Raw genomic sequence first — 17,478 nt, forward strand, 5'->3', positions numbered from 1 at the left:
GAGAAGTACAACGTTGTGGTTTAAAAAAGAGAAAGTGCTGCTTGTGTCTCCTGAGACATTTTGTAATTGTTATCTTTGTGTTGTATTTGCAGTTAATTAAAATCAGCATACAGAGACAGTGAATAGATTATGCAGATTCAGAGGACACAGATCTATTGGAGGTCTCTGCTTGGTTTCTGTCGTCTGATGCCTGTTCGATATCCGAGGTCAAAGGTGGGAAATGTTGACGACTGTGCAGTTTTGGTGACCCAAGATGGACTCGAGAGCGGGCCAGGATTCACCTGGAAGAGGACGCGTTGGATCTGGGGGGTAAAGTAAACGAAAAGGTAACTTGAATAACTTACGGTAGGTAACAGAAGACGGCTGAGAGAGTCCATAAATCCAAGAGAATAAATCAGAAGTCCAACGAACAGGAGCACGGACGAAACAAGAGACTGAGGAACAAACACAGGACTCAGTACAATCTGAATTCAATAATCAATTATCTCTAATCACTTATCCTCGTCAGTGTCACCGACGGACAATTCCGAGTCACCAATCAACCGATAAGCGCGTGTCTTTGGACTGTAGAAGAGAACCCACGCAAACACAGGGAGAACATGCAAACTCCACATAGAAAGGCCCCTAGCTGAGGTTCAAACCAGGAACCTACTTGCTCACCACTGCACCACCGTGCACCCTAAACGAAGCAACGCAGGGACTGAAAGCACAACACAGACAATTAGACACAGGTGAAACAGTTGAATGAGGGACAGGGTGCAACCAATCGAGGTGGACAACAAAGAACAAATGAAACACTGAGGTGAATGGGAGAGTTTTTAATTTACAGAGCACTAAATTATTTTTTTATTTAGACATTAATTCACTCACATGAGCTGTCCTGATTTCAAACTGTTCAAAAATGATTTTGCCTAATTATAAAATACATGCTGCTTTATTATTTTGTAGTATGATTACAAACACGGGCGGCACGGCTGGTCACCTCACAGGTTCAAACCTCGGCTGGGGCCTTTCTGTGTGGAGTTTCCCACGGTCCAAAGGCATGCACTTACTGTAACAGGTCAGTTTGTGGCTTTATATTTAACCTATGTGTGACTGGTTGTTGGCTCCAGCCCCCTGCCACCCTGATGACGATAAACAGTTCCATAAAATGGAAACATTTTATGGAACAAACATCTTCTCATTTGGTGGTGCTGCATAATCAGCTTTTATTGCTGCTCTTTCTCCCTTCATTGCTAATCCCCCCTTTCCTCCAGCAGAGGGTGCTCTACATGCATAATGACCACATGTGACCACGTGTCTAATCCTCTCCACGTGGGTTCAAATAAAGCCACAGAGTGTTGATGACTATCTGGACTTTCCCAAGGTGTGCCATAGAAAACATGAAGGTAAGAGCAGGGATGAATAACTTGTTGCCTGTGGAATTTCCTTGTTCTCACTCAATTCCTGTTGGCAGTGGTGGAGTTTAAAAGGTGCGGCACTGATTAGAAGAAACATGACTGTACACCTCTTTTACCACTTTGCCAGGTACATAATCAGGTAACAACATGCGGAAACACACACTAAAGTGACTAATAAAGCACATGATGGACATATTTATGTTACACCCGCTTGCCCTTTGTGGATCACTGTTTTGTTTTCCCCAGACAGACCTGACCTTGACCCCAGAGAGATGTATGTATACTCTTACTTTTATCTTTTTAGGAACCACAAATCCTCAAACTAACATCAAGATAAGGAAAACAATGAGGAAAAGCTCACGACTTACTGTAAATGTGTTATTACTGCATGAGGAAGAGATAAGGCTGACAGGTATGGTTACACCTATGGCTGGAAATGAGTGCGGTAGACATAAATCTAGGTTTAGATTTGCCGTTTGAAGTTGACTTGAAGCCTGAATAAAGATCATTTAAATACACAAAACCTCACAAACCTCAAAAACAGCAGAAGAAAGTTGTGCATATTTGTGTGTGTGTGTGTGTGTGTGTGTGTGTCGACCTTGAGCTGTCGGCCCTGATACCAGTGACAAACAGACTGGTGTCTGGTATCACTGAAACACTGGTTTTGTGGGAAGCCCGACTACATTGACTGATGACAGGCCTGGTTTCGTTTTCTGTAAGCAGTGAAAGGTTTTTGGGTAAATTTCACTTGACTGACGACATCTTGTTGTTTTCACTTCAGCTGAAACAAACCAGAAGTCTGACCTATTTTTCTATTTTTTATAGTCACTTTAAACCATTTCAAAACTTTCTCTTAGAGCTAAGATATAATATAAAGCTTAATATAATATAACACCTTTTTACAGGTTTATATAAAAATCCTGACGTTTTTAAGTGTGTAATTTGAAAAAAAAACAGTTTCACTTTAAGAACAAACAGTTGGATTCATAAGCAACAAATTTCAGGCTTGCTCAGTTAAAAATACACTCAGGGGTTTTTACAATCCTGTTTGACCTGTAGCCTGGCATGGTGGTGTGTTATTCTTTATTTGCATCCCTATTAGCTTAGACAAAAGTGGTTGCTATGATTAATCTAAAAAAATCAGCAAAGACGTGGATCATCAGTGGAGCAGTGCCAAATTAAACAAGTCACCTGTAACGGCACCTACCTGTCAATCAAAGCATCCACGCTGTTAATTCTGCATAACTTTAAGCCTTAATATCATTTGAACATGTGAGTTTTATATAAATTAACCCTCAGTACAGTTTTAATGAACGTGGAAATTAGCTATAGAGACCAAAACTGTTTTTGTACCAGGCTGTAAACATGTTTATTTCTGCAGTGAAGATTTTAACATGGGGACTTATGGAGACTGACTCACTTCTGGAGCCAGCCTCAAGTGGACGTTTGAGGAACTGCAGGTTTTGGCATTTCCGCATCGGTTTAATTTCACAGACACGGAGGTTGTCACTTGACTAAAGACAAAAGAAACTGGAACAAAAGAAACTGCAATATAAGCCAAATATAAATAAGTGAATTGACTCTTACGTGAAGTAAAAATAAAACTATAATAGAGACAAAAACAACCAAATAACATTTATTTCAGTTTAATACATTTTTGTTTTAGCGTCTTGTTGTTTTTGATCCGTCTGATGTTGGTGAGGAGCAGAACCTTTAGACAACACGTCTCATCATACAAAAGAAGTGTAATGTATTATTTCGAATAACCAAAGACTACAGAAGATTTTAGTTTAGCCTTCACAATTACCCAAAATGATTATTTATGCATCTTTCACACATCAAACATGAACCCGGCTGCTCTGTTTTGGACACTTTGGCGTGTTTTTCCGCAGCACTCGACCAGACGACTGGGCTGGGCAGTTCTCCAGGTATGACAGCACAAGTGACCAAACTACATTATTCATAACAGAGAGTGGAACAAATACATGAGCATGAGCATGGTAACCTGCTCAACTGATAAGTTCACTGTCTGATGTTACCTAACTTTACACTGACTCATAAACTGACTGTCGCTTGATTTTTAATGGCTTATACTTTACAAATAATTTACCTGAAGGGAAATGTTTTTATATTTCTGGTAATTACACATAATAACTAATAACCTGCTGGAAGGAAGGTGCATAGTTTTCTTTGTTGTTGTGCATCCTGTATATGTTGTAACATTGTTTTCTGTGTTTAAAGTCTTGTATCGACTATTTGGCAAGGTTGATCTGAGCTGACTTATCTGTTTAAATGAAGGTTAAATAAAATAATAAAATAAGCTATCAAGGACAAGATGATGAAATGATTACTAAATGACAGACCCATAAAATTATACTCTTGTTTGTGGTACTTTTTTGGCATTTATCCGGCCTCTTGTTAGCCACAAGGTTCAGCAGACGATCCCCAGTCTTTCTTTTAAGTACTGCAAACATCTACCGAGCTGAAAATAAACACAGTGTATGTGAGGAAAGGAACAGAAGGTTTAATTTACTGGAAACACTCCCAGTATGTCACACCTTCAAAGCCCCGACAGATAAAAAACAGTAGAGAGGTTAGTCATCTTCATAAGAATCCAATCATGATATTAGCTGTGATTGCTCAGAGACGCGTGAGTGACATTTAACATCCGTCCAAGTGGACCGATCTGATTTGTCACCGTGGGGGTTGAAGCGAACAGCAAACAATGAGCGCCACAATTAGAGTGTCAACAACCTGTTGACGGAAAATAACCCTCGGAATAAATATCCAGATTCCTTCCTGCACATGTGGTGTTGTGATTAATGGTTTCATACGAAGCCAGCAGGACTTCCTGGTGGAAGAGAAAAGAAAGAAGTGGGGTAAACAGTGCAGATGCAGAGAGTGTCAGATCAAGTTAAAACAGCGAATACGGAAAAAGACTGAGAAATACTCCCATTTCCAGAAAGGTTACAGAGCCTGTCAGGGGAAATTAAATTCCTGGCGTCCTTGAACGTTTCTAAATGTCAAAAGAGAGCAGATTTAAAGTTATTTATAGCAGTGTCATGATGGGGAAACATTTTTTTCATGATGATATTATACTATATCTAACTAACTGATGCTTTTTTATATTTCTTTGTGAAATTACAGGAATGTAAAAGAGAAGGAGAGAGGAGGAAGGAGGAGAGAAAAGGACGAATACAGTGATGTCAGCCCATCCCACTCCTATTCAGTACAAATACAGCCGGGCAGGGCTGAGCCTGCATACCACTGCTGCTGACGACTGACCTGATCCCACACACACACACACACCAACACCAACACACAAAGACACTCTTACACACTCATCACCCTCACAAGAGGCGCTGCAGAAACTCAGACCGGGCGCTTGGAGATGCTACCGGCTGGCAACCGCTGAGTAAGTCCACTCTCCCTCCTCGGCTGAACTCGTCTTTTCTTTCTCTGTCTGTCTTTTGTCGTGATTGCCTTTTCTGCAGCCCGTCTAAGTTCATTTATCTCTCACACTCTCCTCTTGTCGCTCTGAAAACGGCCAGTGTGTTCTCAGACTGAGAGACTTTTCAAACTTTTCTCTCAGTATGCCGTGCACATGCCTTACTCCTCTCTCTGCCTGCCTTGTTCTTTCTTTTCTCCGCATGTGAGCGGAGACAGAAATCCCGGACTTATTTGCATGTTGGCTCACGGCCAGACTCGGATAAATAACAGAGTTGATCGTATAGATGTTGATCCTCCACTTTTCCCCACTTTGTCCTTGTGTTGGTTTCTGATGTGTCTGTGTGGGCTGTAATTGTCTGTGATTGGTTTGGCATGTTTACCTCTCGTTTCTTTTGTGTTGAGTTAATTGTAGGAGCTGTTTTTCAGGTATAAGAACTGCCTCGGAGGTGTGATTGTTTTTACAGAAGAATTGAGCAATTTGTCACTGAGTGGGCCGTTTGGCAGTAAATCTTCAAGTCAGGTCCAGTTTATTTGTATTGCTCTTAATCACACAGTCTTACAACTCCTACATTAGGAAACAATGAATGAAAGACATCCCCAGTCGGGCTTGAGACAATAGGCAAGAACATAGATCGCAAAAGCCTGTTGTAAAGATGAATGAATGAATGGATGCTGGTTCTTGAGTTTGTCTAAAGCTTTACCATTTAAATGAGAAGATTAGCCACAGTTAGAGATTTATGAGCTACCACGACATAATTCATAGCAGTAAAGCAAGATACTCCCTCTGTGTTGTCCCCCCTCTTGAAGGAATAGTTGGACATTATTGCCGAGAGTTAGAGGAGAAGATTGATACCATACACCCCATGTTTGTGCGATAAATATGAAGTTACAGGCTTAGCTTAGCTTAGCGTAGCTTAGCATAAAGGCGACAGGATTTCATTTCACTTTAACACATGAAACTGATGAGATATAACGTGCTACACAGAGAGATTTTAATGAGCTAACATGCACATTTTTGGTCCAAGGACAGAGCCTTGGAAATCTAAAAATTAGAGAGGTATTTGTTCTTTTATTTTAAAGCTGCAAAGAAAGTAAAGGAGACTGTCAAACTGTTCCTTCATAAAGAAAATCAGAGGATCATGCAATGCTGAATTCATCTGGTTTCCTTTCTGTCCGTCCTTTTATCAGTTGTTAAATTCAGGAAAATGCCGCTGAGTTTAGCTGCAACCATAAAGTTTTTCAGATACAATCCTACTGTGAGGTTTGTGTCCACGTGCGCCACGCCTGAAACGCTAATTTAAAAGGTGATATTTCACTTCTGTCAGCATCAACGGCTTCAGCGTAATATATTTAAACAGCCCTCGAGTTCAGATTGGTGAACTCTTATCGGAGACACACGATCCCTATTGGCTCTCGCTTGGCAACGAGACATATTCCACATATTTCAAAAGTGTGTGCAGGGCGGCGACTGCGTTTAAACAGCGTGTTTACACTCTGTTTAACATGCAGGCTTTGCACTAACTGGAACAAGGCTGTCTATCTGTGTCACGTGGGTTGATAAGGTGCTAAAAAACAGTCGGAGTACTGAAATTCAAGTCAACTATTGCTGTTTCGTGCCCTTTATCTGTGTCTGTTACGCTGAGATAGCATGCAGTCATTAACGCCCTGCATGTGTATGTGTGTGTGTTGACTTACTGAACCTGTCCCTATTTGCCTGTTAGTGTTTGAAAGCACAGCGGCATTCTCGCTGCCTACTGTATGCAGAGTAAACACACACACACACACACACTAGATTTGGCATTGTGGTTTATTTGCTGCGGGCCCATTGTGTGCTGCCAGCAAGAACAGGGTTGAACGGAGGGAAACAAAACAATACACTAGATATAATCTCTCTCTCTCCCTCCCTCTCCCTCTCTTTCTGTATAAACCACAACAGCAACCTTCAGAGCTCAGTTGATCCTGGACACACAGTGCCTTCACCCCCAGAGGGCCTGACACACTCCTTGGAGCAGCACTCGACAAAGGACGCTACAGTGACCTCCAGCAGCCAGGCCGCACCTGATCCCACATCCTCCAAAGAAAAGGGAACCTGACTCTGAAGCAGGAAAAAAGGAGCGATCATACCCCTACCGCTGAAACACGACCCACTGGACGGAGAGGCAGAGGGGCCGACGGTCGCCTGTGGCACCTTGGGGAGGTAAAGGAGGCAGGATGCTGGCTAAAATCCTCGAGGACATGTGGGTGGAGCCCGAGGTGCTGGAGGCCCTCAGCGAGGAGCAGAAGAGGATCCTCTTCTTGAAGATGAGAGAGGAGCAGGTACGCCGCTGGAGAGTGCGGGAGGAGAGGGAAGAGAGGGAGGCAAAAAACGACAACAGGCCAAAGAAAGGTAGGAATGCAACACCGGCTTCATTGTGCTGGTTACACATTCATCTCATTCCATTAGCACACAGTGTGATTATCAAGTTTCAACATAGATTTCTGGCAGGAAGGTTTCTGGGAAATGTGGCCTTCATTTCAGCAACAACATACCTCTGTTATTTCTTTGTGTTGCAACTAGCTGGACGATGAGAAATCATGACAAGGCTGCAACATTATTATTCAACACACAAATATTTAAGATAATACCTAAAAATCTATAATGGAAATGTGTTTCTTTGCTTTCTTGAAGTCGAACATTGATACAACTCTCATGTTTGTTAACCTGCTCAACTCTGTCTGATGGTGACAAAATACATTTACCCACACCTCTAAAGTTAACCGATTAAAGCTACAGGTGTTTCTACCTTGAAGCCAGGCCAGCTGTTTCCAGGCTTTATGCTAAGCTGGCTATAGCTTTGTATTTAAAGTGCAGATATTAGAGTGGGGTCAACAAACCAACAAACCTCTGTAGCTATAAAGTGAAGCCCAAAAAAACTGCAGTTCCTCAAACGTCCACTTGAGGCTGGCTCCAGAAGTGATGACGATGCTAAAACAAAAATGTATTAAACTGAAATAAATGTTATTATTTGGCTGTTTTTGTCTCTATTATAGTTTTATTTTTTACTTCATGTAAGAGTCAATTCACTTATTTATATTTGGCTTATATTGCAGTTTCTTGTCTTTATTGATACTGTATCTTTTAGTCAAGCTGGCTCCAGGACAAGTCAGTCTCCATAAGTCCCCATGTTCAAATGTCCAAATTCACAGCAGAAATAAACATGTTTACAGCCTGGTACAAAAAACTGTTTTGGTCTCTGTAGCTAATTTCCCTGTTCATGACAACTGTACTGAGGGTGAATTTATATAGAGTTCACCTGTTCAAATTATATTAAGCCTTAAAGTTATGTTCCAAATTTAAAGTGCAGACATTCGAGAGGTCTTGACCTCCTCATGTAACTCTCAACAAAAAATTTATAATATTGAATTATCTCTTCTCTTCTTTCTAAATATGTATAGTCTGAGCCCTGCAGCTACGATTGATGACACCAATGTCAGGGCCAGTATCACACCTCTGATTTTCCAGGTCGTGTAGAGACTTTGAAACAGAGTGAAGGGGATCAGAATTTCAGCAAATATCATTTAACAGTGAAATAAATCAATAAAATAAAAAAATGTGTTCATTTGCAATCAAATATACCGAAAAATACAAATTCTGGCCCACAAACATTTAGTTATCATGATTACAACTACTTACTTTCACTTAATTTCATGTAGCTGAGCTGCGAACACACATTTTTTATAGTTTATAACACACACATTTGTACATTCAAGCCCTTTACAACTAATTAATGCTGACCAGCAGTGTGCCAGAGTGAGTGCACCTGATATACAAGCTGTGTAGTAACACCCTCTCCGGTTACCAATCTGATTAATGTGTTTAAATTACACTCAAAGTCATCGTTTCAGTGCTTTCATTCATTGTCTCGCTCTGCTCTACCTGTCTGTCTTTACTCATTTCTTCCACCCGTTCCTCCATTTACAATGTTTATCTGACTCACCGAGACCCTATCGCCTTCACCGCACAATGAGTTAGTGTGTGTGTGTGTGTGTGTGTCTGACAGACAGACTCTATCAGCGCCGGTCCAATCGCTCTGCGGGGCTGAAAGCTGAATAAGATTGAGTAAGCCCTGTGGTTTGGGGCGTCGCCACATTTTAAACCACATATTAAGTTACCTCCTTTGTTTACCCAATCTCTGCCATGCCACCTGAGAGGCAGCCGGGTGTGTGTGTTGTCTGTGTGTGTTTGTGTTACACAACATACAATCCGGTTAGACATCTTTCAGTCTTTGTTCGCTGCCTGGGAAGGACGATCATTACACGTACATGCACGGCTATAAATATCACATTAATAGTTACCTGTGAGTAAAGATTTCTATTATGTATGTGAAAGACTCCTCAGAGCTCCTCTGTAATGGAAATTACCTGAGTGAGGTGAGCATAGAGGCGTGTGTCTTGTGTCAGAGATGCTCTTTGCTCAGACTGAGACGCAAGTCATCCCTTTAAAATATGAACACACAAACAGAGCCGCCTTTTGTTTGGCCGCTCTCTGATAGGAGGTGGTTGTTTCTATGGACTCCTACGGTACCTGTTTGAATCTGTAAGCCACGCCCCGCAGTCTGTGATGTCATGCCAGGTGTTTCACCAACAGGTACTGACAGTCCTGTTATGGAAAACACTTGTTATCACACAATAATGAGTATCTGTGGTTTATGTGTCATGAGCTAAAAATAGTTTTGTTTTTCCAGGATTTGTAAATGTCGAAGGCGCGTTTGTCATCCAGCTGTATGTTCTGACACGAAGATTAACTCACAAAATGTTTATAATCCCTTCCATTATTACATTTATAATTAAGAGTATGTATTAAAAACACGCCTTGATGTTGTCATTTGTATAACTAGTTACAAAAGAAGAGACTGAAAGACGATTCAGCTGTTGCAATGTGTGTACAAACTAAACATTGGCATGTTTCGCTGTTTCCAGTTCAAACTTTAGAGGCAGTTTCTGTCAACCTGCCCTCTGGTCAGTTTCATGCAGCCGTGCCTGATCATGAGGCCACTGTTAGTCATCGATTTCACATTATTTAAACATGTCTGTCATCGTCTGCTGTGAATAATGTTTTTTGCAGTGAAGCTTAGTGAATTCACCCTAACTCAAAGCAAAGCAGAGGAAACAAACTCAACTGCAGTCATGTGAAGTTTCCTGGGCTCTATACTTATAAGACAGCACCACCTTCTGGTTAAAAGCCAGAATAACAAGTCATGAGACGACTGCGTTTATCATTTAGTTTTCTTATGACATACCAACATTTCTTATCTTTTCTTTTCTCCTCTAGTTTTCAATAAGCACGTGAGCTGGCTGCTCGGCAGAGACGGAGACGTGAGCGTCAGTGTGATCGGAGAGGTGGACGAGTTCAGGTCCTCCAAACTCCTGCAGAGCCTCATGAACAACAGGTAGACACGAAAACACACAGAAGTCTTCCAATACGTCATAAAATACAAACACAACTCGAGTTAAGTGACGTTTCTGTCCATCTTACCCCAAAGTCAGCCCGTCCCCAAAGTAGTAGACTATTAATAAACAGGATTATACCTCTATAATCATACAGATATGTTAAGATACGCATAGAAATAGAGACAAGTAAATTAAACTCCCTTTAAAAACCCAAATTTCGACCTAAATGTGTTGAGAAACTAGAAACACGGCCTCAAATGTATTTGTGTATTTAATGTTTGAATTTATGAGTCATCACGACTTGTTTTGCAAAAACTCACAAACATTAGACAGCTGATAAAATGCTTCACCTCCACCATGTCCACCCGTCACATGTTGCGTCTGAGAAAATCTCATTCATGTGCTTTAATTGAATCATTTTTTCCAAAAGGATTTGATCGAAGTAACAACATCACGGATGTGCAAATTTACAACATTTTTCCATGTCACACAGGCCGAGCCTCACAACACGTCAAATAATGAAGCTTAACTTTGTTATTTTAGTTTTAATGTGACGTAAAAAGTAGCTGAATTACTCGCAGTGATGAACATACCACCCTAACATCCTAACAAAGCCTTCAGTCCCTCCGACAAATGACATAACTCTGATTGACTTTAATAAAAATGAACAGTGAACCAAAGAGCTTCAGTGAGCGAGCCGTCTCCTCCTCCCAATTGGATTATAGAGGTTATTTGCCATATGACTAACTGGAGGATTGATTCAAACGTTGGGGCGCCTGTCTGTGAGACTAAAAATGAACGTCTTTGTCTTCCAGAGTGCACAGTGATAATATGAATGGCATCCAGACAGCGGACTTGCTGCCAGGAAGAGAGGCCCAGCAGCTCGGCTTTAAAGAAGACATCCAGCTGTCCCTCACAGATGTTAACGTGAGTTCATGTTGGTTCGTAAGTGTTGGTTTTTAAAGTTGGCCGGTTGTCAGCGAGTCTCACTGTCAGATCGTGTCCCACTTTAACACGCAGGATGACCCAGCTTCACCGAGCGGACAGTCGTCCGAGGAGGACATGGATTCCTGCAGCGCTGATGACGACCAGAAGGACCCCGCTGAGGACAGCGACAGTGAATCAGGCAGCAGCTCGGACAACCACGGCGACTGGGCTCCTCTTTACAGGCCCCATCTTAGTAGCCATGGCAACCAGGCGCCGCTGAAATCCCAGCTGTCAGACACAGAGAGAGCCGGCCCACAGGACAGAGGTAACAAAACAAGAGAGGAGGGGAGAGAGACCTGACGTACGTTGTTTTTCAGTGTGAAAGCCGACGATGAGTGAATCTAATCAGGGTTATATGTGAATTCATGAATTAAAACATACTTACATGTGACAGGAAATTAAAATAAAAGGTAAAATAAGGTGTATTGAGTCATAGCAGACATGTAAGATTTACTACATACAAAATAAGAAGTGAAAAATACAAAAAAAGGTGCTAAATATTATATACACCAACAGAAACGACTGTATTCTTTATGTCTGTCATTTATATACACCAACAGAAACGACTGTATTCTTTATGTCTGTCATTGTGTTATAACATATTTTTATTAATGGATCAATATTAGCACTAATGCATCAACATGTAAAGAGCTTTCAGGCCGAGTTGAGCTCGTTTTATTAAATTAATCAGTTCAATGTGTCATGGAGCTGTCAGATAAATGTAGAGTACAAAATTTTGAAATGTAGCAGAGAGCAAAATAACAATAAAGTTCAAGGACCTCAGGATTTTATTTAAGTACAATACTTGAGCAAATGGACTTAATTCATCGGACAAATCATGAACCTTCTCATCGTTGGGCTCCAATGAAAACCACGTCTCCATTTTTTATCTGAAAGACTAAATGGTTTGGACGGTTTGAGGTTTTTTAACTAAATAAACCATTTAGAAAGTTCCAATCATCTGAAAAATGCATTGTTATAATCTTAAAATAACGTCTGGTCCGAGTTGAGGTCGATCGAGCGTTCTCGGTAACGTAGGATTTGGCATCTCTCTCGATCTCTGCTCCTGTTGCATCGATTTTTGACGTCTAACGATTAGTCAAGAGTCAGTTAGGCAGGATTTAATCTCAGGAAGGATCACTTGTTCTTAATAAATCTGCCCTGGTGTGGGCTAATCTTGACACTTTTCCACAGCCAGCGGACGCTTGTGCTGCTGCCATTATATCAGAAGGTTTGAATGTTCGGACGGTGACTCACTTCCTTTCATCCTTCCTCAGAAATCGTGTGTTGCGAAGAGAAAAAGATCCAACACGGAGGCCGCGTGGCGCAGCTCAGGAAGGCTTTCACAGATGATCCTCACAGCACACCGCCTACCTACAACAAACCTCCCTTACCTGCCAAACCTGCTCACCTACAGAAAAGAAGCACACCTTTGATCCACTAGGACTCCGGGGTTGTATCCACCCCCTGCGAGGAGACAATACCTGAGCCCAGAGAGGCAAGACTGTCGTGAGAGTGGCCTGGCTGAGGCCACATAACGCGTGAAGACGAGGATCCTTACTTGAACCTGAGCGCTGAATCGAGATGCACTTTGTTTCGAGGGCCGATCGGGGCGATCGGAGAGAGAGAAAGAGTTGAAAGCTTTTCAGCTGAAGTCAACCTGAATGATAAAAAAACGCAGAAGCTTTGATGTTGCTGAGTTCAAATGCGCTCACATAGTTTCTGTGATTGACAGGCAGACACAGAGGGAGAACATTGACTACAGGTGGGAAAAAAAAAAACTGCAACTCAGTGAGTTTTATTGAAGTTTAATCATTCAGAGATGCTTTCGTGTTGTTTTTAAAAAAGACGTCCATGTAACATGTCACTGTCACTGTTTCACCTGCGTGCAGGGGGGGTTTATGGGATATATTAAAAAGGACTGAATTCATGTCAAACCGATAAACAAACTGTATCTATCTAGAAGTGCCCAGTCGCTCACACCTTCACTGATGAGCACTGACCGACTCATCAGGAGCAGCCTGAGGTTTGGTGCGTTCAAGGACACTTCAGCATGCTGTGAATTACTGGATGAGCGGCTCTATCATCAGAGCTATTGTGACCCCCACACAACATGTGCCTTTTATATAAATATATATATATATGTATATATATATATATATATGTATCACAGAAGATTGTGGGATGGACTTACACGGTTTGATGACGCCAAGAAGAAACAATAACCGTGAGGTTAAATTGCTGACTCATTTAGAAGCGAGGGTGTCTTAATTCTTCTGTGGAAACAGCCAAAAAAAAAAAAACCCAACAAAACATCAGATCACATGGTCCATTTACAGAGCCACATCTCACAACCGCTATCAGATGACCGAAAATCCATACTCAGGTCACATGAAAACAAGCAAACCGTCTCCATGACAACTGATTCGACCGATACCAAAATGGGTGACCGGCTTTCAGAGCTCATGAAAACCAAATGTTTAATTTTTTTTAGGTTCGCATTTCAGTCGCCGTACGAGCGCCTTACAGCACAATGACGCAGACACAAACGCCTCCATTGTTGAGCATCTTCTCACTTGTTTTAAGGGAAATCAGTTTGACGGAGCATGATCAGGTGATGAGCTGACGCTTTTTCTAAACGTGACTGGAAATTTAGAGGGAGTGCGAATAAAAAAAAGAGTCAGCCAACAAGGATTTAAACACCCTCACACACACACACACCTCCTCCTCCTCCTCCTCCTCTAGCTTTGAGTCAGCACTTTAACCTTATTGTTTCATTAGGGGTTGTAGAGTACAAATCTAATCGAATCAAAAAGGTGTCCCCCGGACAAATATTTACACACCGTTCGATGTCCTAGATGCAAGAAAAATAAGTGTTGCCATCAGATTAATTAATTTTTTTAAGGATTTGGAGCGTTTGAGCTGTGGTTACTACCTAACTCTTGGGTCATGTATTTCTCTTACTTGGTCACTAATTCATTGCTAAAACTCTGCTCCTGCTGACAACTTTTTTTTTACCTACTTTTTGTATTTGCCTAATGAGTTTGTATGTCTTTATTGGTGTAAGAAAAAGAAGAACAAATTAGTGCAAAAGCCTGAGCTTGTTGTGTTTCTTTACACCTCGCACAGTCGTGTCTGTTCATATGGTTATAGCATGCATTCACAGCACGGGGAGGAGGAGGGGGGAGTGCTGAAGACACAGAGAAGCTGTTGATGGTGGTCACTTACACAATGATTATCTATTCAAGCGGGATGCATCAGAAAACAGCCCGTCAGAGATCAAACGGCGAGCACAGAAAGCTGATTAGCATGTGGTTTAGACTGAGACAGAGGGCGAGACGCTCGGGGAGACAGAGCAAATGGGAGTCAGGTCACGGGAAGCAACGCGTCAGAGCCAACTCAATAAAGTTCTTCTCATTCCCTCACCGCCTCCACACCCTCGGCCTCTGTGTGTGTGTTACTGCATGTGAGTCTGAGTGTGCGTGTGTGTGCGTCCACTCATATATCTTGAATCATGTGACTTGACACGGGCAGTCATGCACAGTGTGAAAAGCCCCGCTATATATAGTAGGGCGGTATTGGGTTTCCCAGCAAAGCATTGTAGGAGTCCACTCGTCTTTGTTCCAGAAGGACATGCATGTCATTGCTGTGTAATGTTTCTATCTACTGTAGGTGTTAAGAGTCTGCGGATGCTGCTGTTTATTTTCTGTCCAGAGGTGAACTCAGGACACGAGAAGCTACTTCGGTTTGTGCTCTTCATGTGTTGACTTCAAATATTATAACAACAAGGATTAGATATTTTACGTCTGAGGCCAATAAAATATTTCTGATCTCATTTCCTGAAATGAAATCACCGTGAAGAGATACAGTGAGTCAGATGGAGAGTGACAACTAACCTCTGTGTTCAAGGTTTAACTGTGAGTGTATCACACACATCATACTCTCTATGAAAATGTTTTTATCTTTACCTGCTGGACCTCACAGAAAAGTTACACATTATATTTTATAGACTAAACATTTGCGTGCCCTTTTGACAACCCTAACGTTAACTATACATAAAATTAGAGGGATTTAGTATTATTGTTATTTTATTAACTGGAGATATTACTGTTCTGACAGTATGAGAAATGGGCGTAGAGTATGCGTGGCGTCACTCATAGCTCAGAGTGGCTCGTCGGCGGACCTGACACCAGGTTGTTCAAACAAACCATCTGTAATAGCACCCACGCATCAGTCAAAGCGTTAACACTGTTAATTATTCATAACTTTGAGCCTTAATATAATTTGAACAGGTGAGTTGTATATAAATTCACCCTCAGTACAGTTGTCATGAACGGGGAAATTAGCTATAGAGACCAAAAGTGTTTTTTGTACCAGGCTGTAAACATGTTTATTTCTGCTGTGAAGTTGGACATTTGAACATGGGGACTTATGGAGACTGACTCACTTCTGGAGCCAGCCTCAAGTGGACGTTTGAGGAACTGCAGTTTGTGTAATTGGCTTCAACTCAAAGCTGCGATGTCCTGCGGTTTTCAGTCCCTAGAACACTAAACATTACACATAGCTTCATTTTGACAGGCCCTCCAGGTGAATGCACGCCTTTTAAAAGCCATGGCTTTTGTTTTTGTAATGGAGGTGTTGTTAAAGATCTATTGTCTCAATTACTGCTTAGCACTCCTGAGCTTCGGGTGTAGCCGGTGGCTATCCAGGCCAGGACTTCCCCTGTAGTCCAATTAGCAACTTGACGTGCTAGAATAACAAGAAAGACACATTTAAACTAGTGTCCGTAAACAGATATTTACATATTAACGCAGAGAACTTTTTAAAAAAGCAAAATCTTCATCCAGGATTGCATTCTGGCCAACGCTTTACGCCTCTTTTGTTCTCCACACGGACTGATGCAACCAAAGCCAACTCGAACGTGACTGGTCAATACTACCCGGACTATAAACGGAAACAGGAGCACCTCCGGTGCCAAAGCGTCCCTTCCCTCCAACTTCTGCATTCATATGCACATATCTGTTTATGAAGATAACCATCAGGGTTATTTTCTCAGGCTTTACGTAACTTCTGCAGACACACTGAAGTCTGTGTCTGAATGTTGTTAGAGGCTGAAAACTCATGACTAGTAAACTGTCGTGTAATCGGTGGAGTTCCCCTTTAAACCGATGAAACAAAACCTGGGAAACGTAGATGTAGCGACATGTGTGGGTTATTACGGTTAAAAACAATTGTTGGAGAAGGTGTTAATTCTCCTAAAACATATCCACAGATCCGAATAAAGACGGTCAGAAATTTACATTTAGCTACGCTACAGTCTTTATGAATGCCAATGTTGCTGCAGCTGTTACCAAGATTCAAACATTCACATCCCCCTCCCGTCTGAATTGTAATATTTTTAGTAATCTCTGACTGTCATGTTGTGCCACCATCAGGCCATATGTACTTTGCGCCCAATGCTAATTTGCACCTATTCACATGTGAACGTGTTAAACTAAGATGGTGAAGATTATACCTGCGTAACATTAGTGTATTAGCATTGTCATTGTAAGGATGTCAGCATGCAGACGTGACAAGCAAGCCAAAAACTGCAGTTCCTCAAACGACCACTTGAGGCTGGCTCCAGAAGTGAGTCAGTCTCCATAAGTCCCCATGTTCAAATGTCCAACTTCACAGCAGAAATAAACATGTTTACAGCCTGGTACAAAAAACAGTTTTGGTCTCTATAGCTAATTTCCCCGTTCATGACAACTGTACTGAGGGTGAATTTATATACAACTCACCTGTTCAAATTATATTAAGTCTCGAAGTTATGCAGAATTAAGAGCGTGGACGCCTTTATTGGCAAGAAAAGTAAGCTTGTTTGAGCAACCAGGCATCATTCAGCCTGCCTCAGGTCCGCCGATGATCCACGTCTTTGCAGCATGGCGGCGATCAGAGCCACCACACTGAGCTTCAGAAACCCGTGGATGACGTCACGGATACGGTGTCAGTGGCATATAGCACTGTACATTCTCTCAGAGCTGCTACCGTGGCAGTAGTTTGTCATGCTCACTTAAATATATATAACTAAGCTTAGCCTCCATTATGAATGAGGATGCTTACTCACTCAAAGAAATATCATATGACCTTTCTCAAGTGGTTAGTCATCGCTGCAATCCAATACTATTGATTATAATTTACTTTGTTCATTAATAATTTAGGCAGTACG

At 41.7% G+C, this 17,478-nt stretch overlaps 1 protein-coding gene across 2 annotated transcripts; it reads left to right on the top strand.

Annotated features, from left to right (window-relative positions):
- The first annotated feature begins 1,280 nt into the window (after positions 1-1,280).
- On the top strand, positions 1,281-14,360 carry zgc:92242 (SH2 domain-containing protein 4A). Of its 2 annotated transcripts, none has more exons than XM_027286348.1 (7): positions 1,281-1,388; positions 4,548-4,815; positions 6,787-7,236; positions 10,162-10,279; positions 11,096-11,207; positions 11,301-11,532; positions 12,545-14,360. In XM_027286348.1, exons 3-7 carry the CDS (start codon positions 7,062-7,064, stop codon positions 12,709-12,711), a joined length of 804 nt encoding a protein of 267 aa, XP_027142149.1. In that variant the 5' UTR covers positions 1,281-1,388; positions 4,548-4,815; positions 6,787-7,061; the 3' UTR covers positions 12,712-14,360. The 2 variants fall into 2 exon arrangements, with proteins under 2 accessions (XP_027142149.1, XP_010731170.3); XM_010732868.3 differs by lacking the exon at positions 1,281-1,388 and adding an exon at positions 4,240-4,366.
- Positions 14,361-17,478: the final 3,118 nt, after the last annotated feature.

Source organism: Larimichthys crocea, chromosome I (assembly GCF_000972845.2).
Source record: "Larimichthys crocea isolate SSNF chromosome I, L_crocea_2.0, whole genome shotgun sequence".
NCBI lineage: Eukaryota > Metazoa > Chordata > Actinopteri > Sciaenidae > Larimichthys > Larimichthys crocea.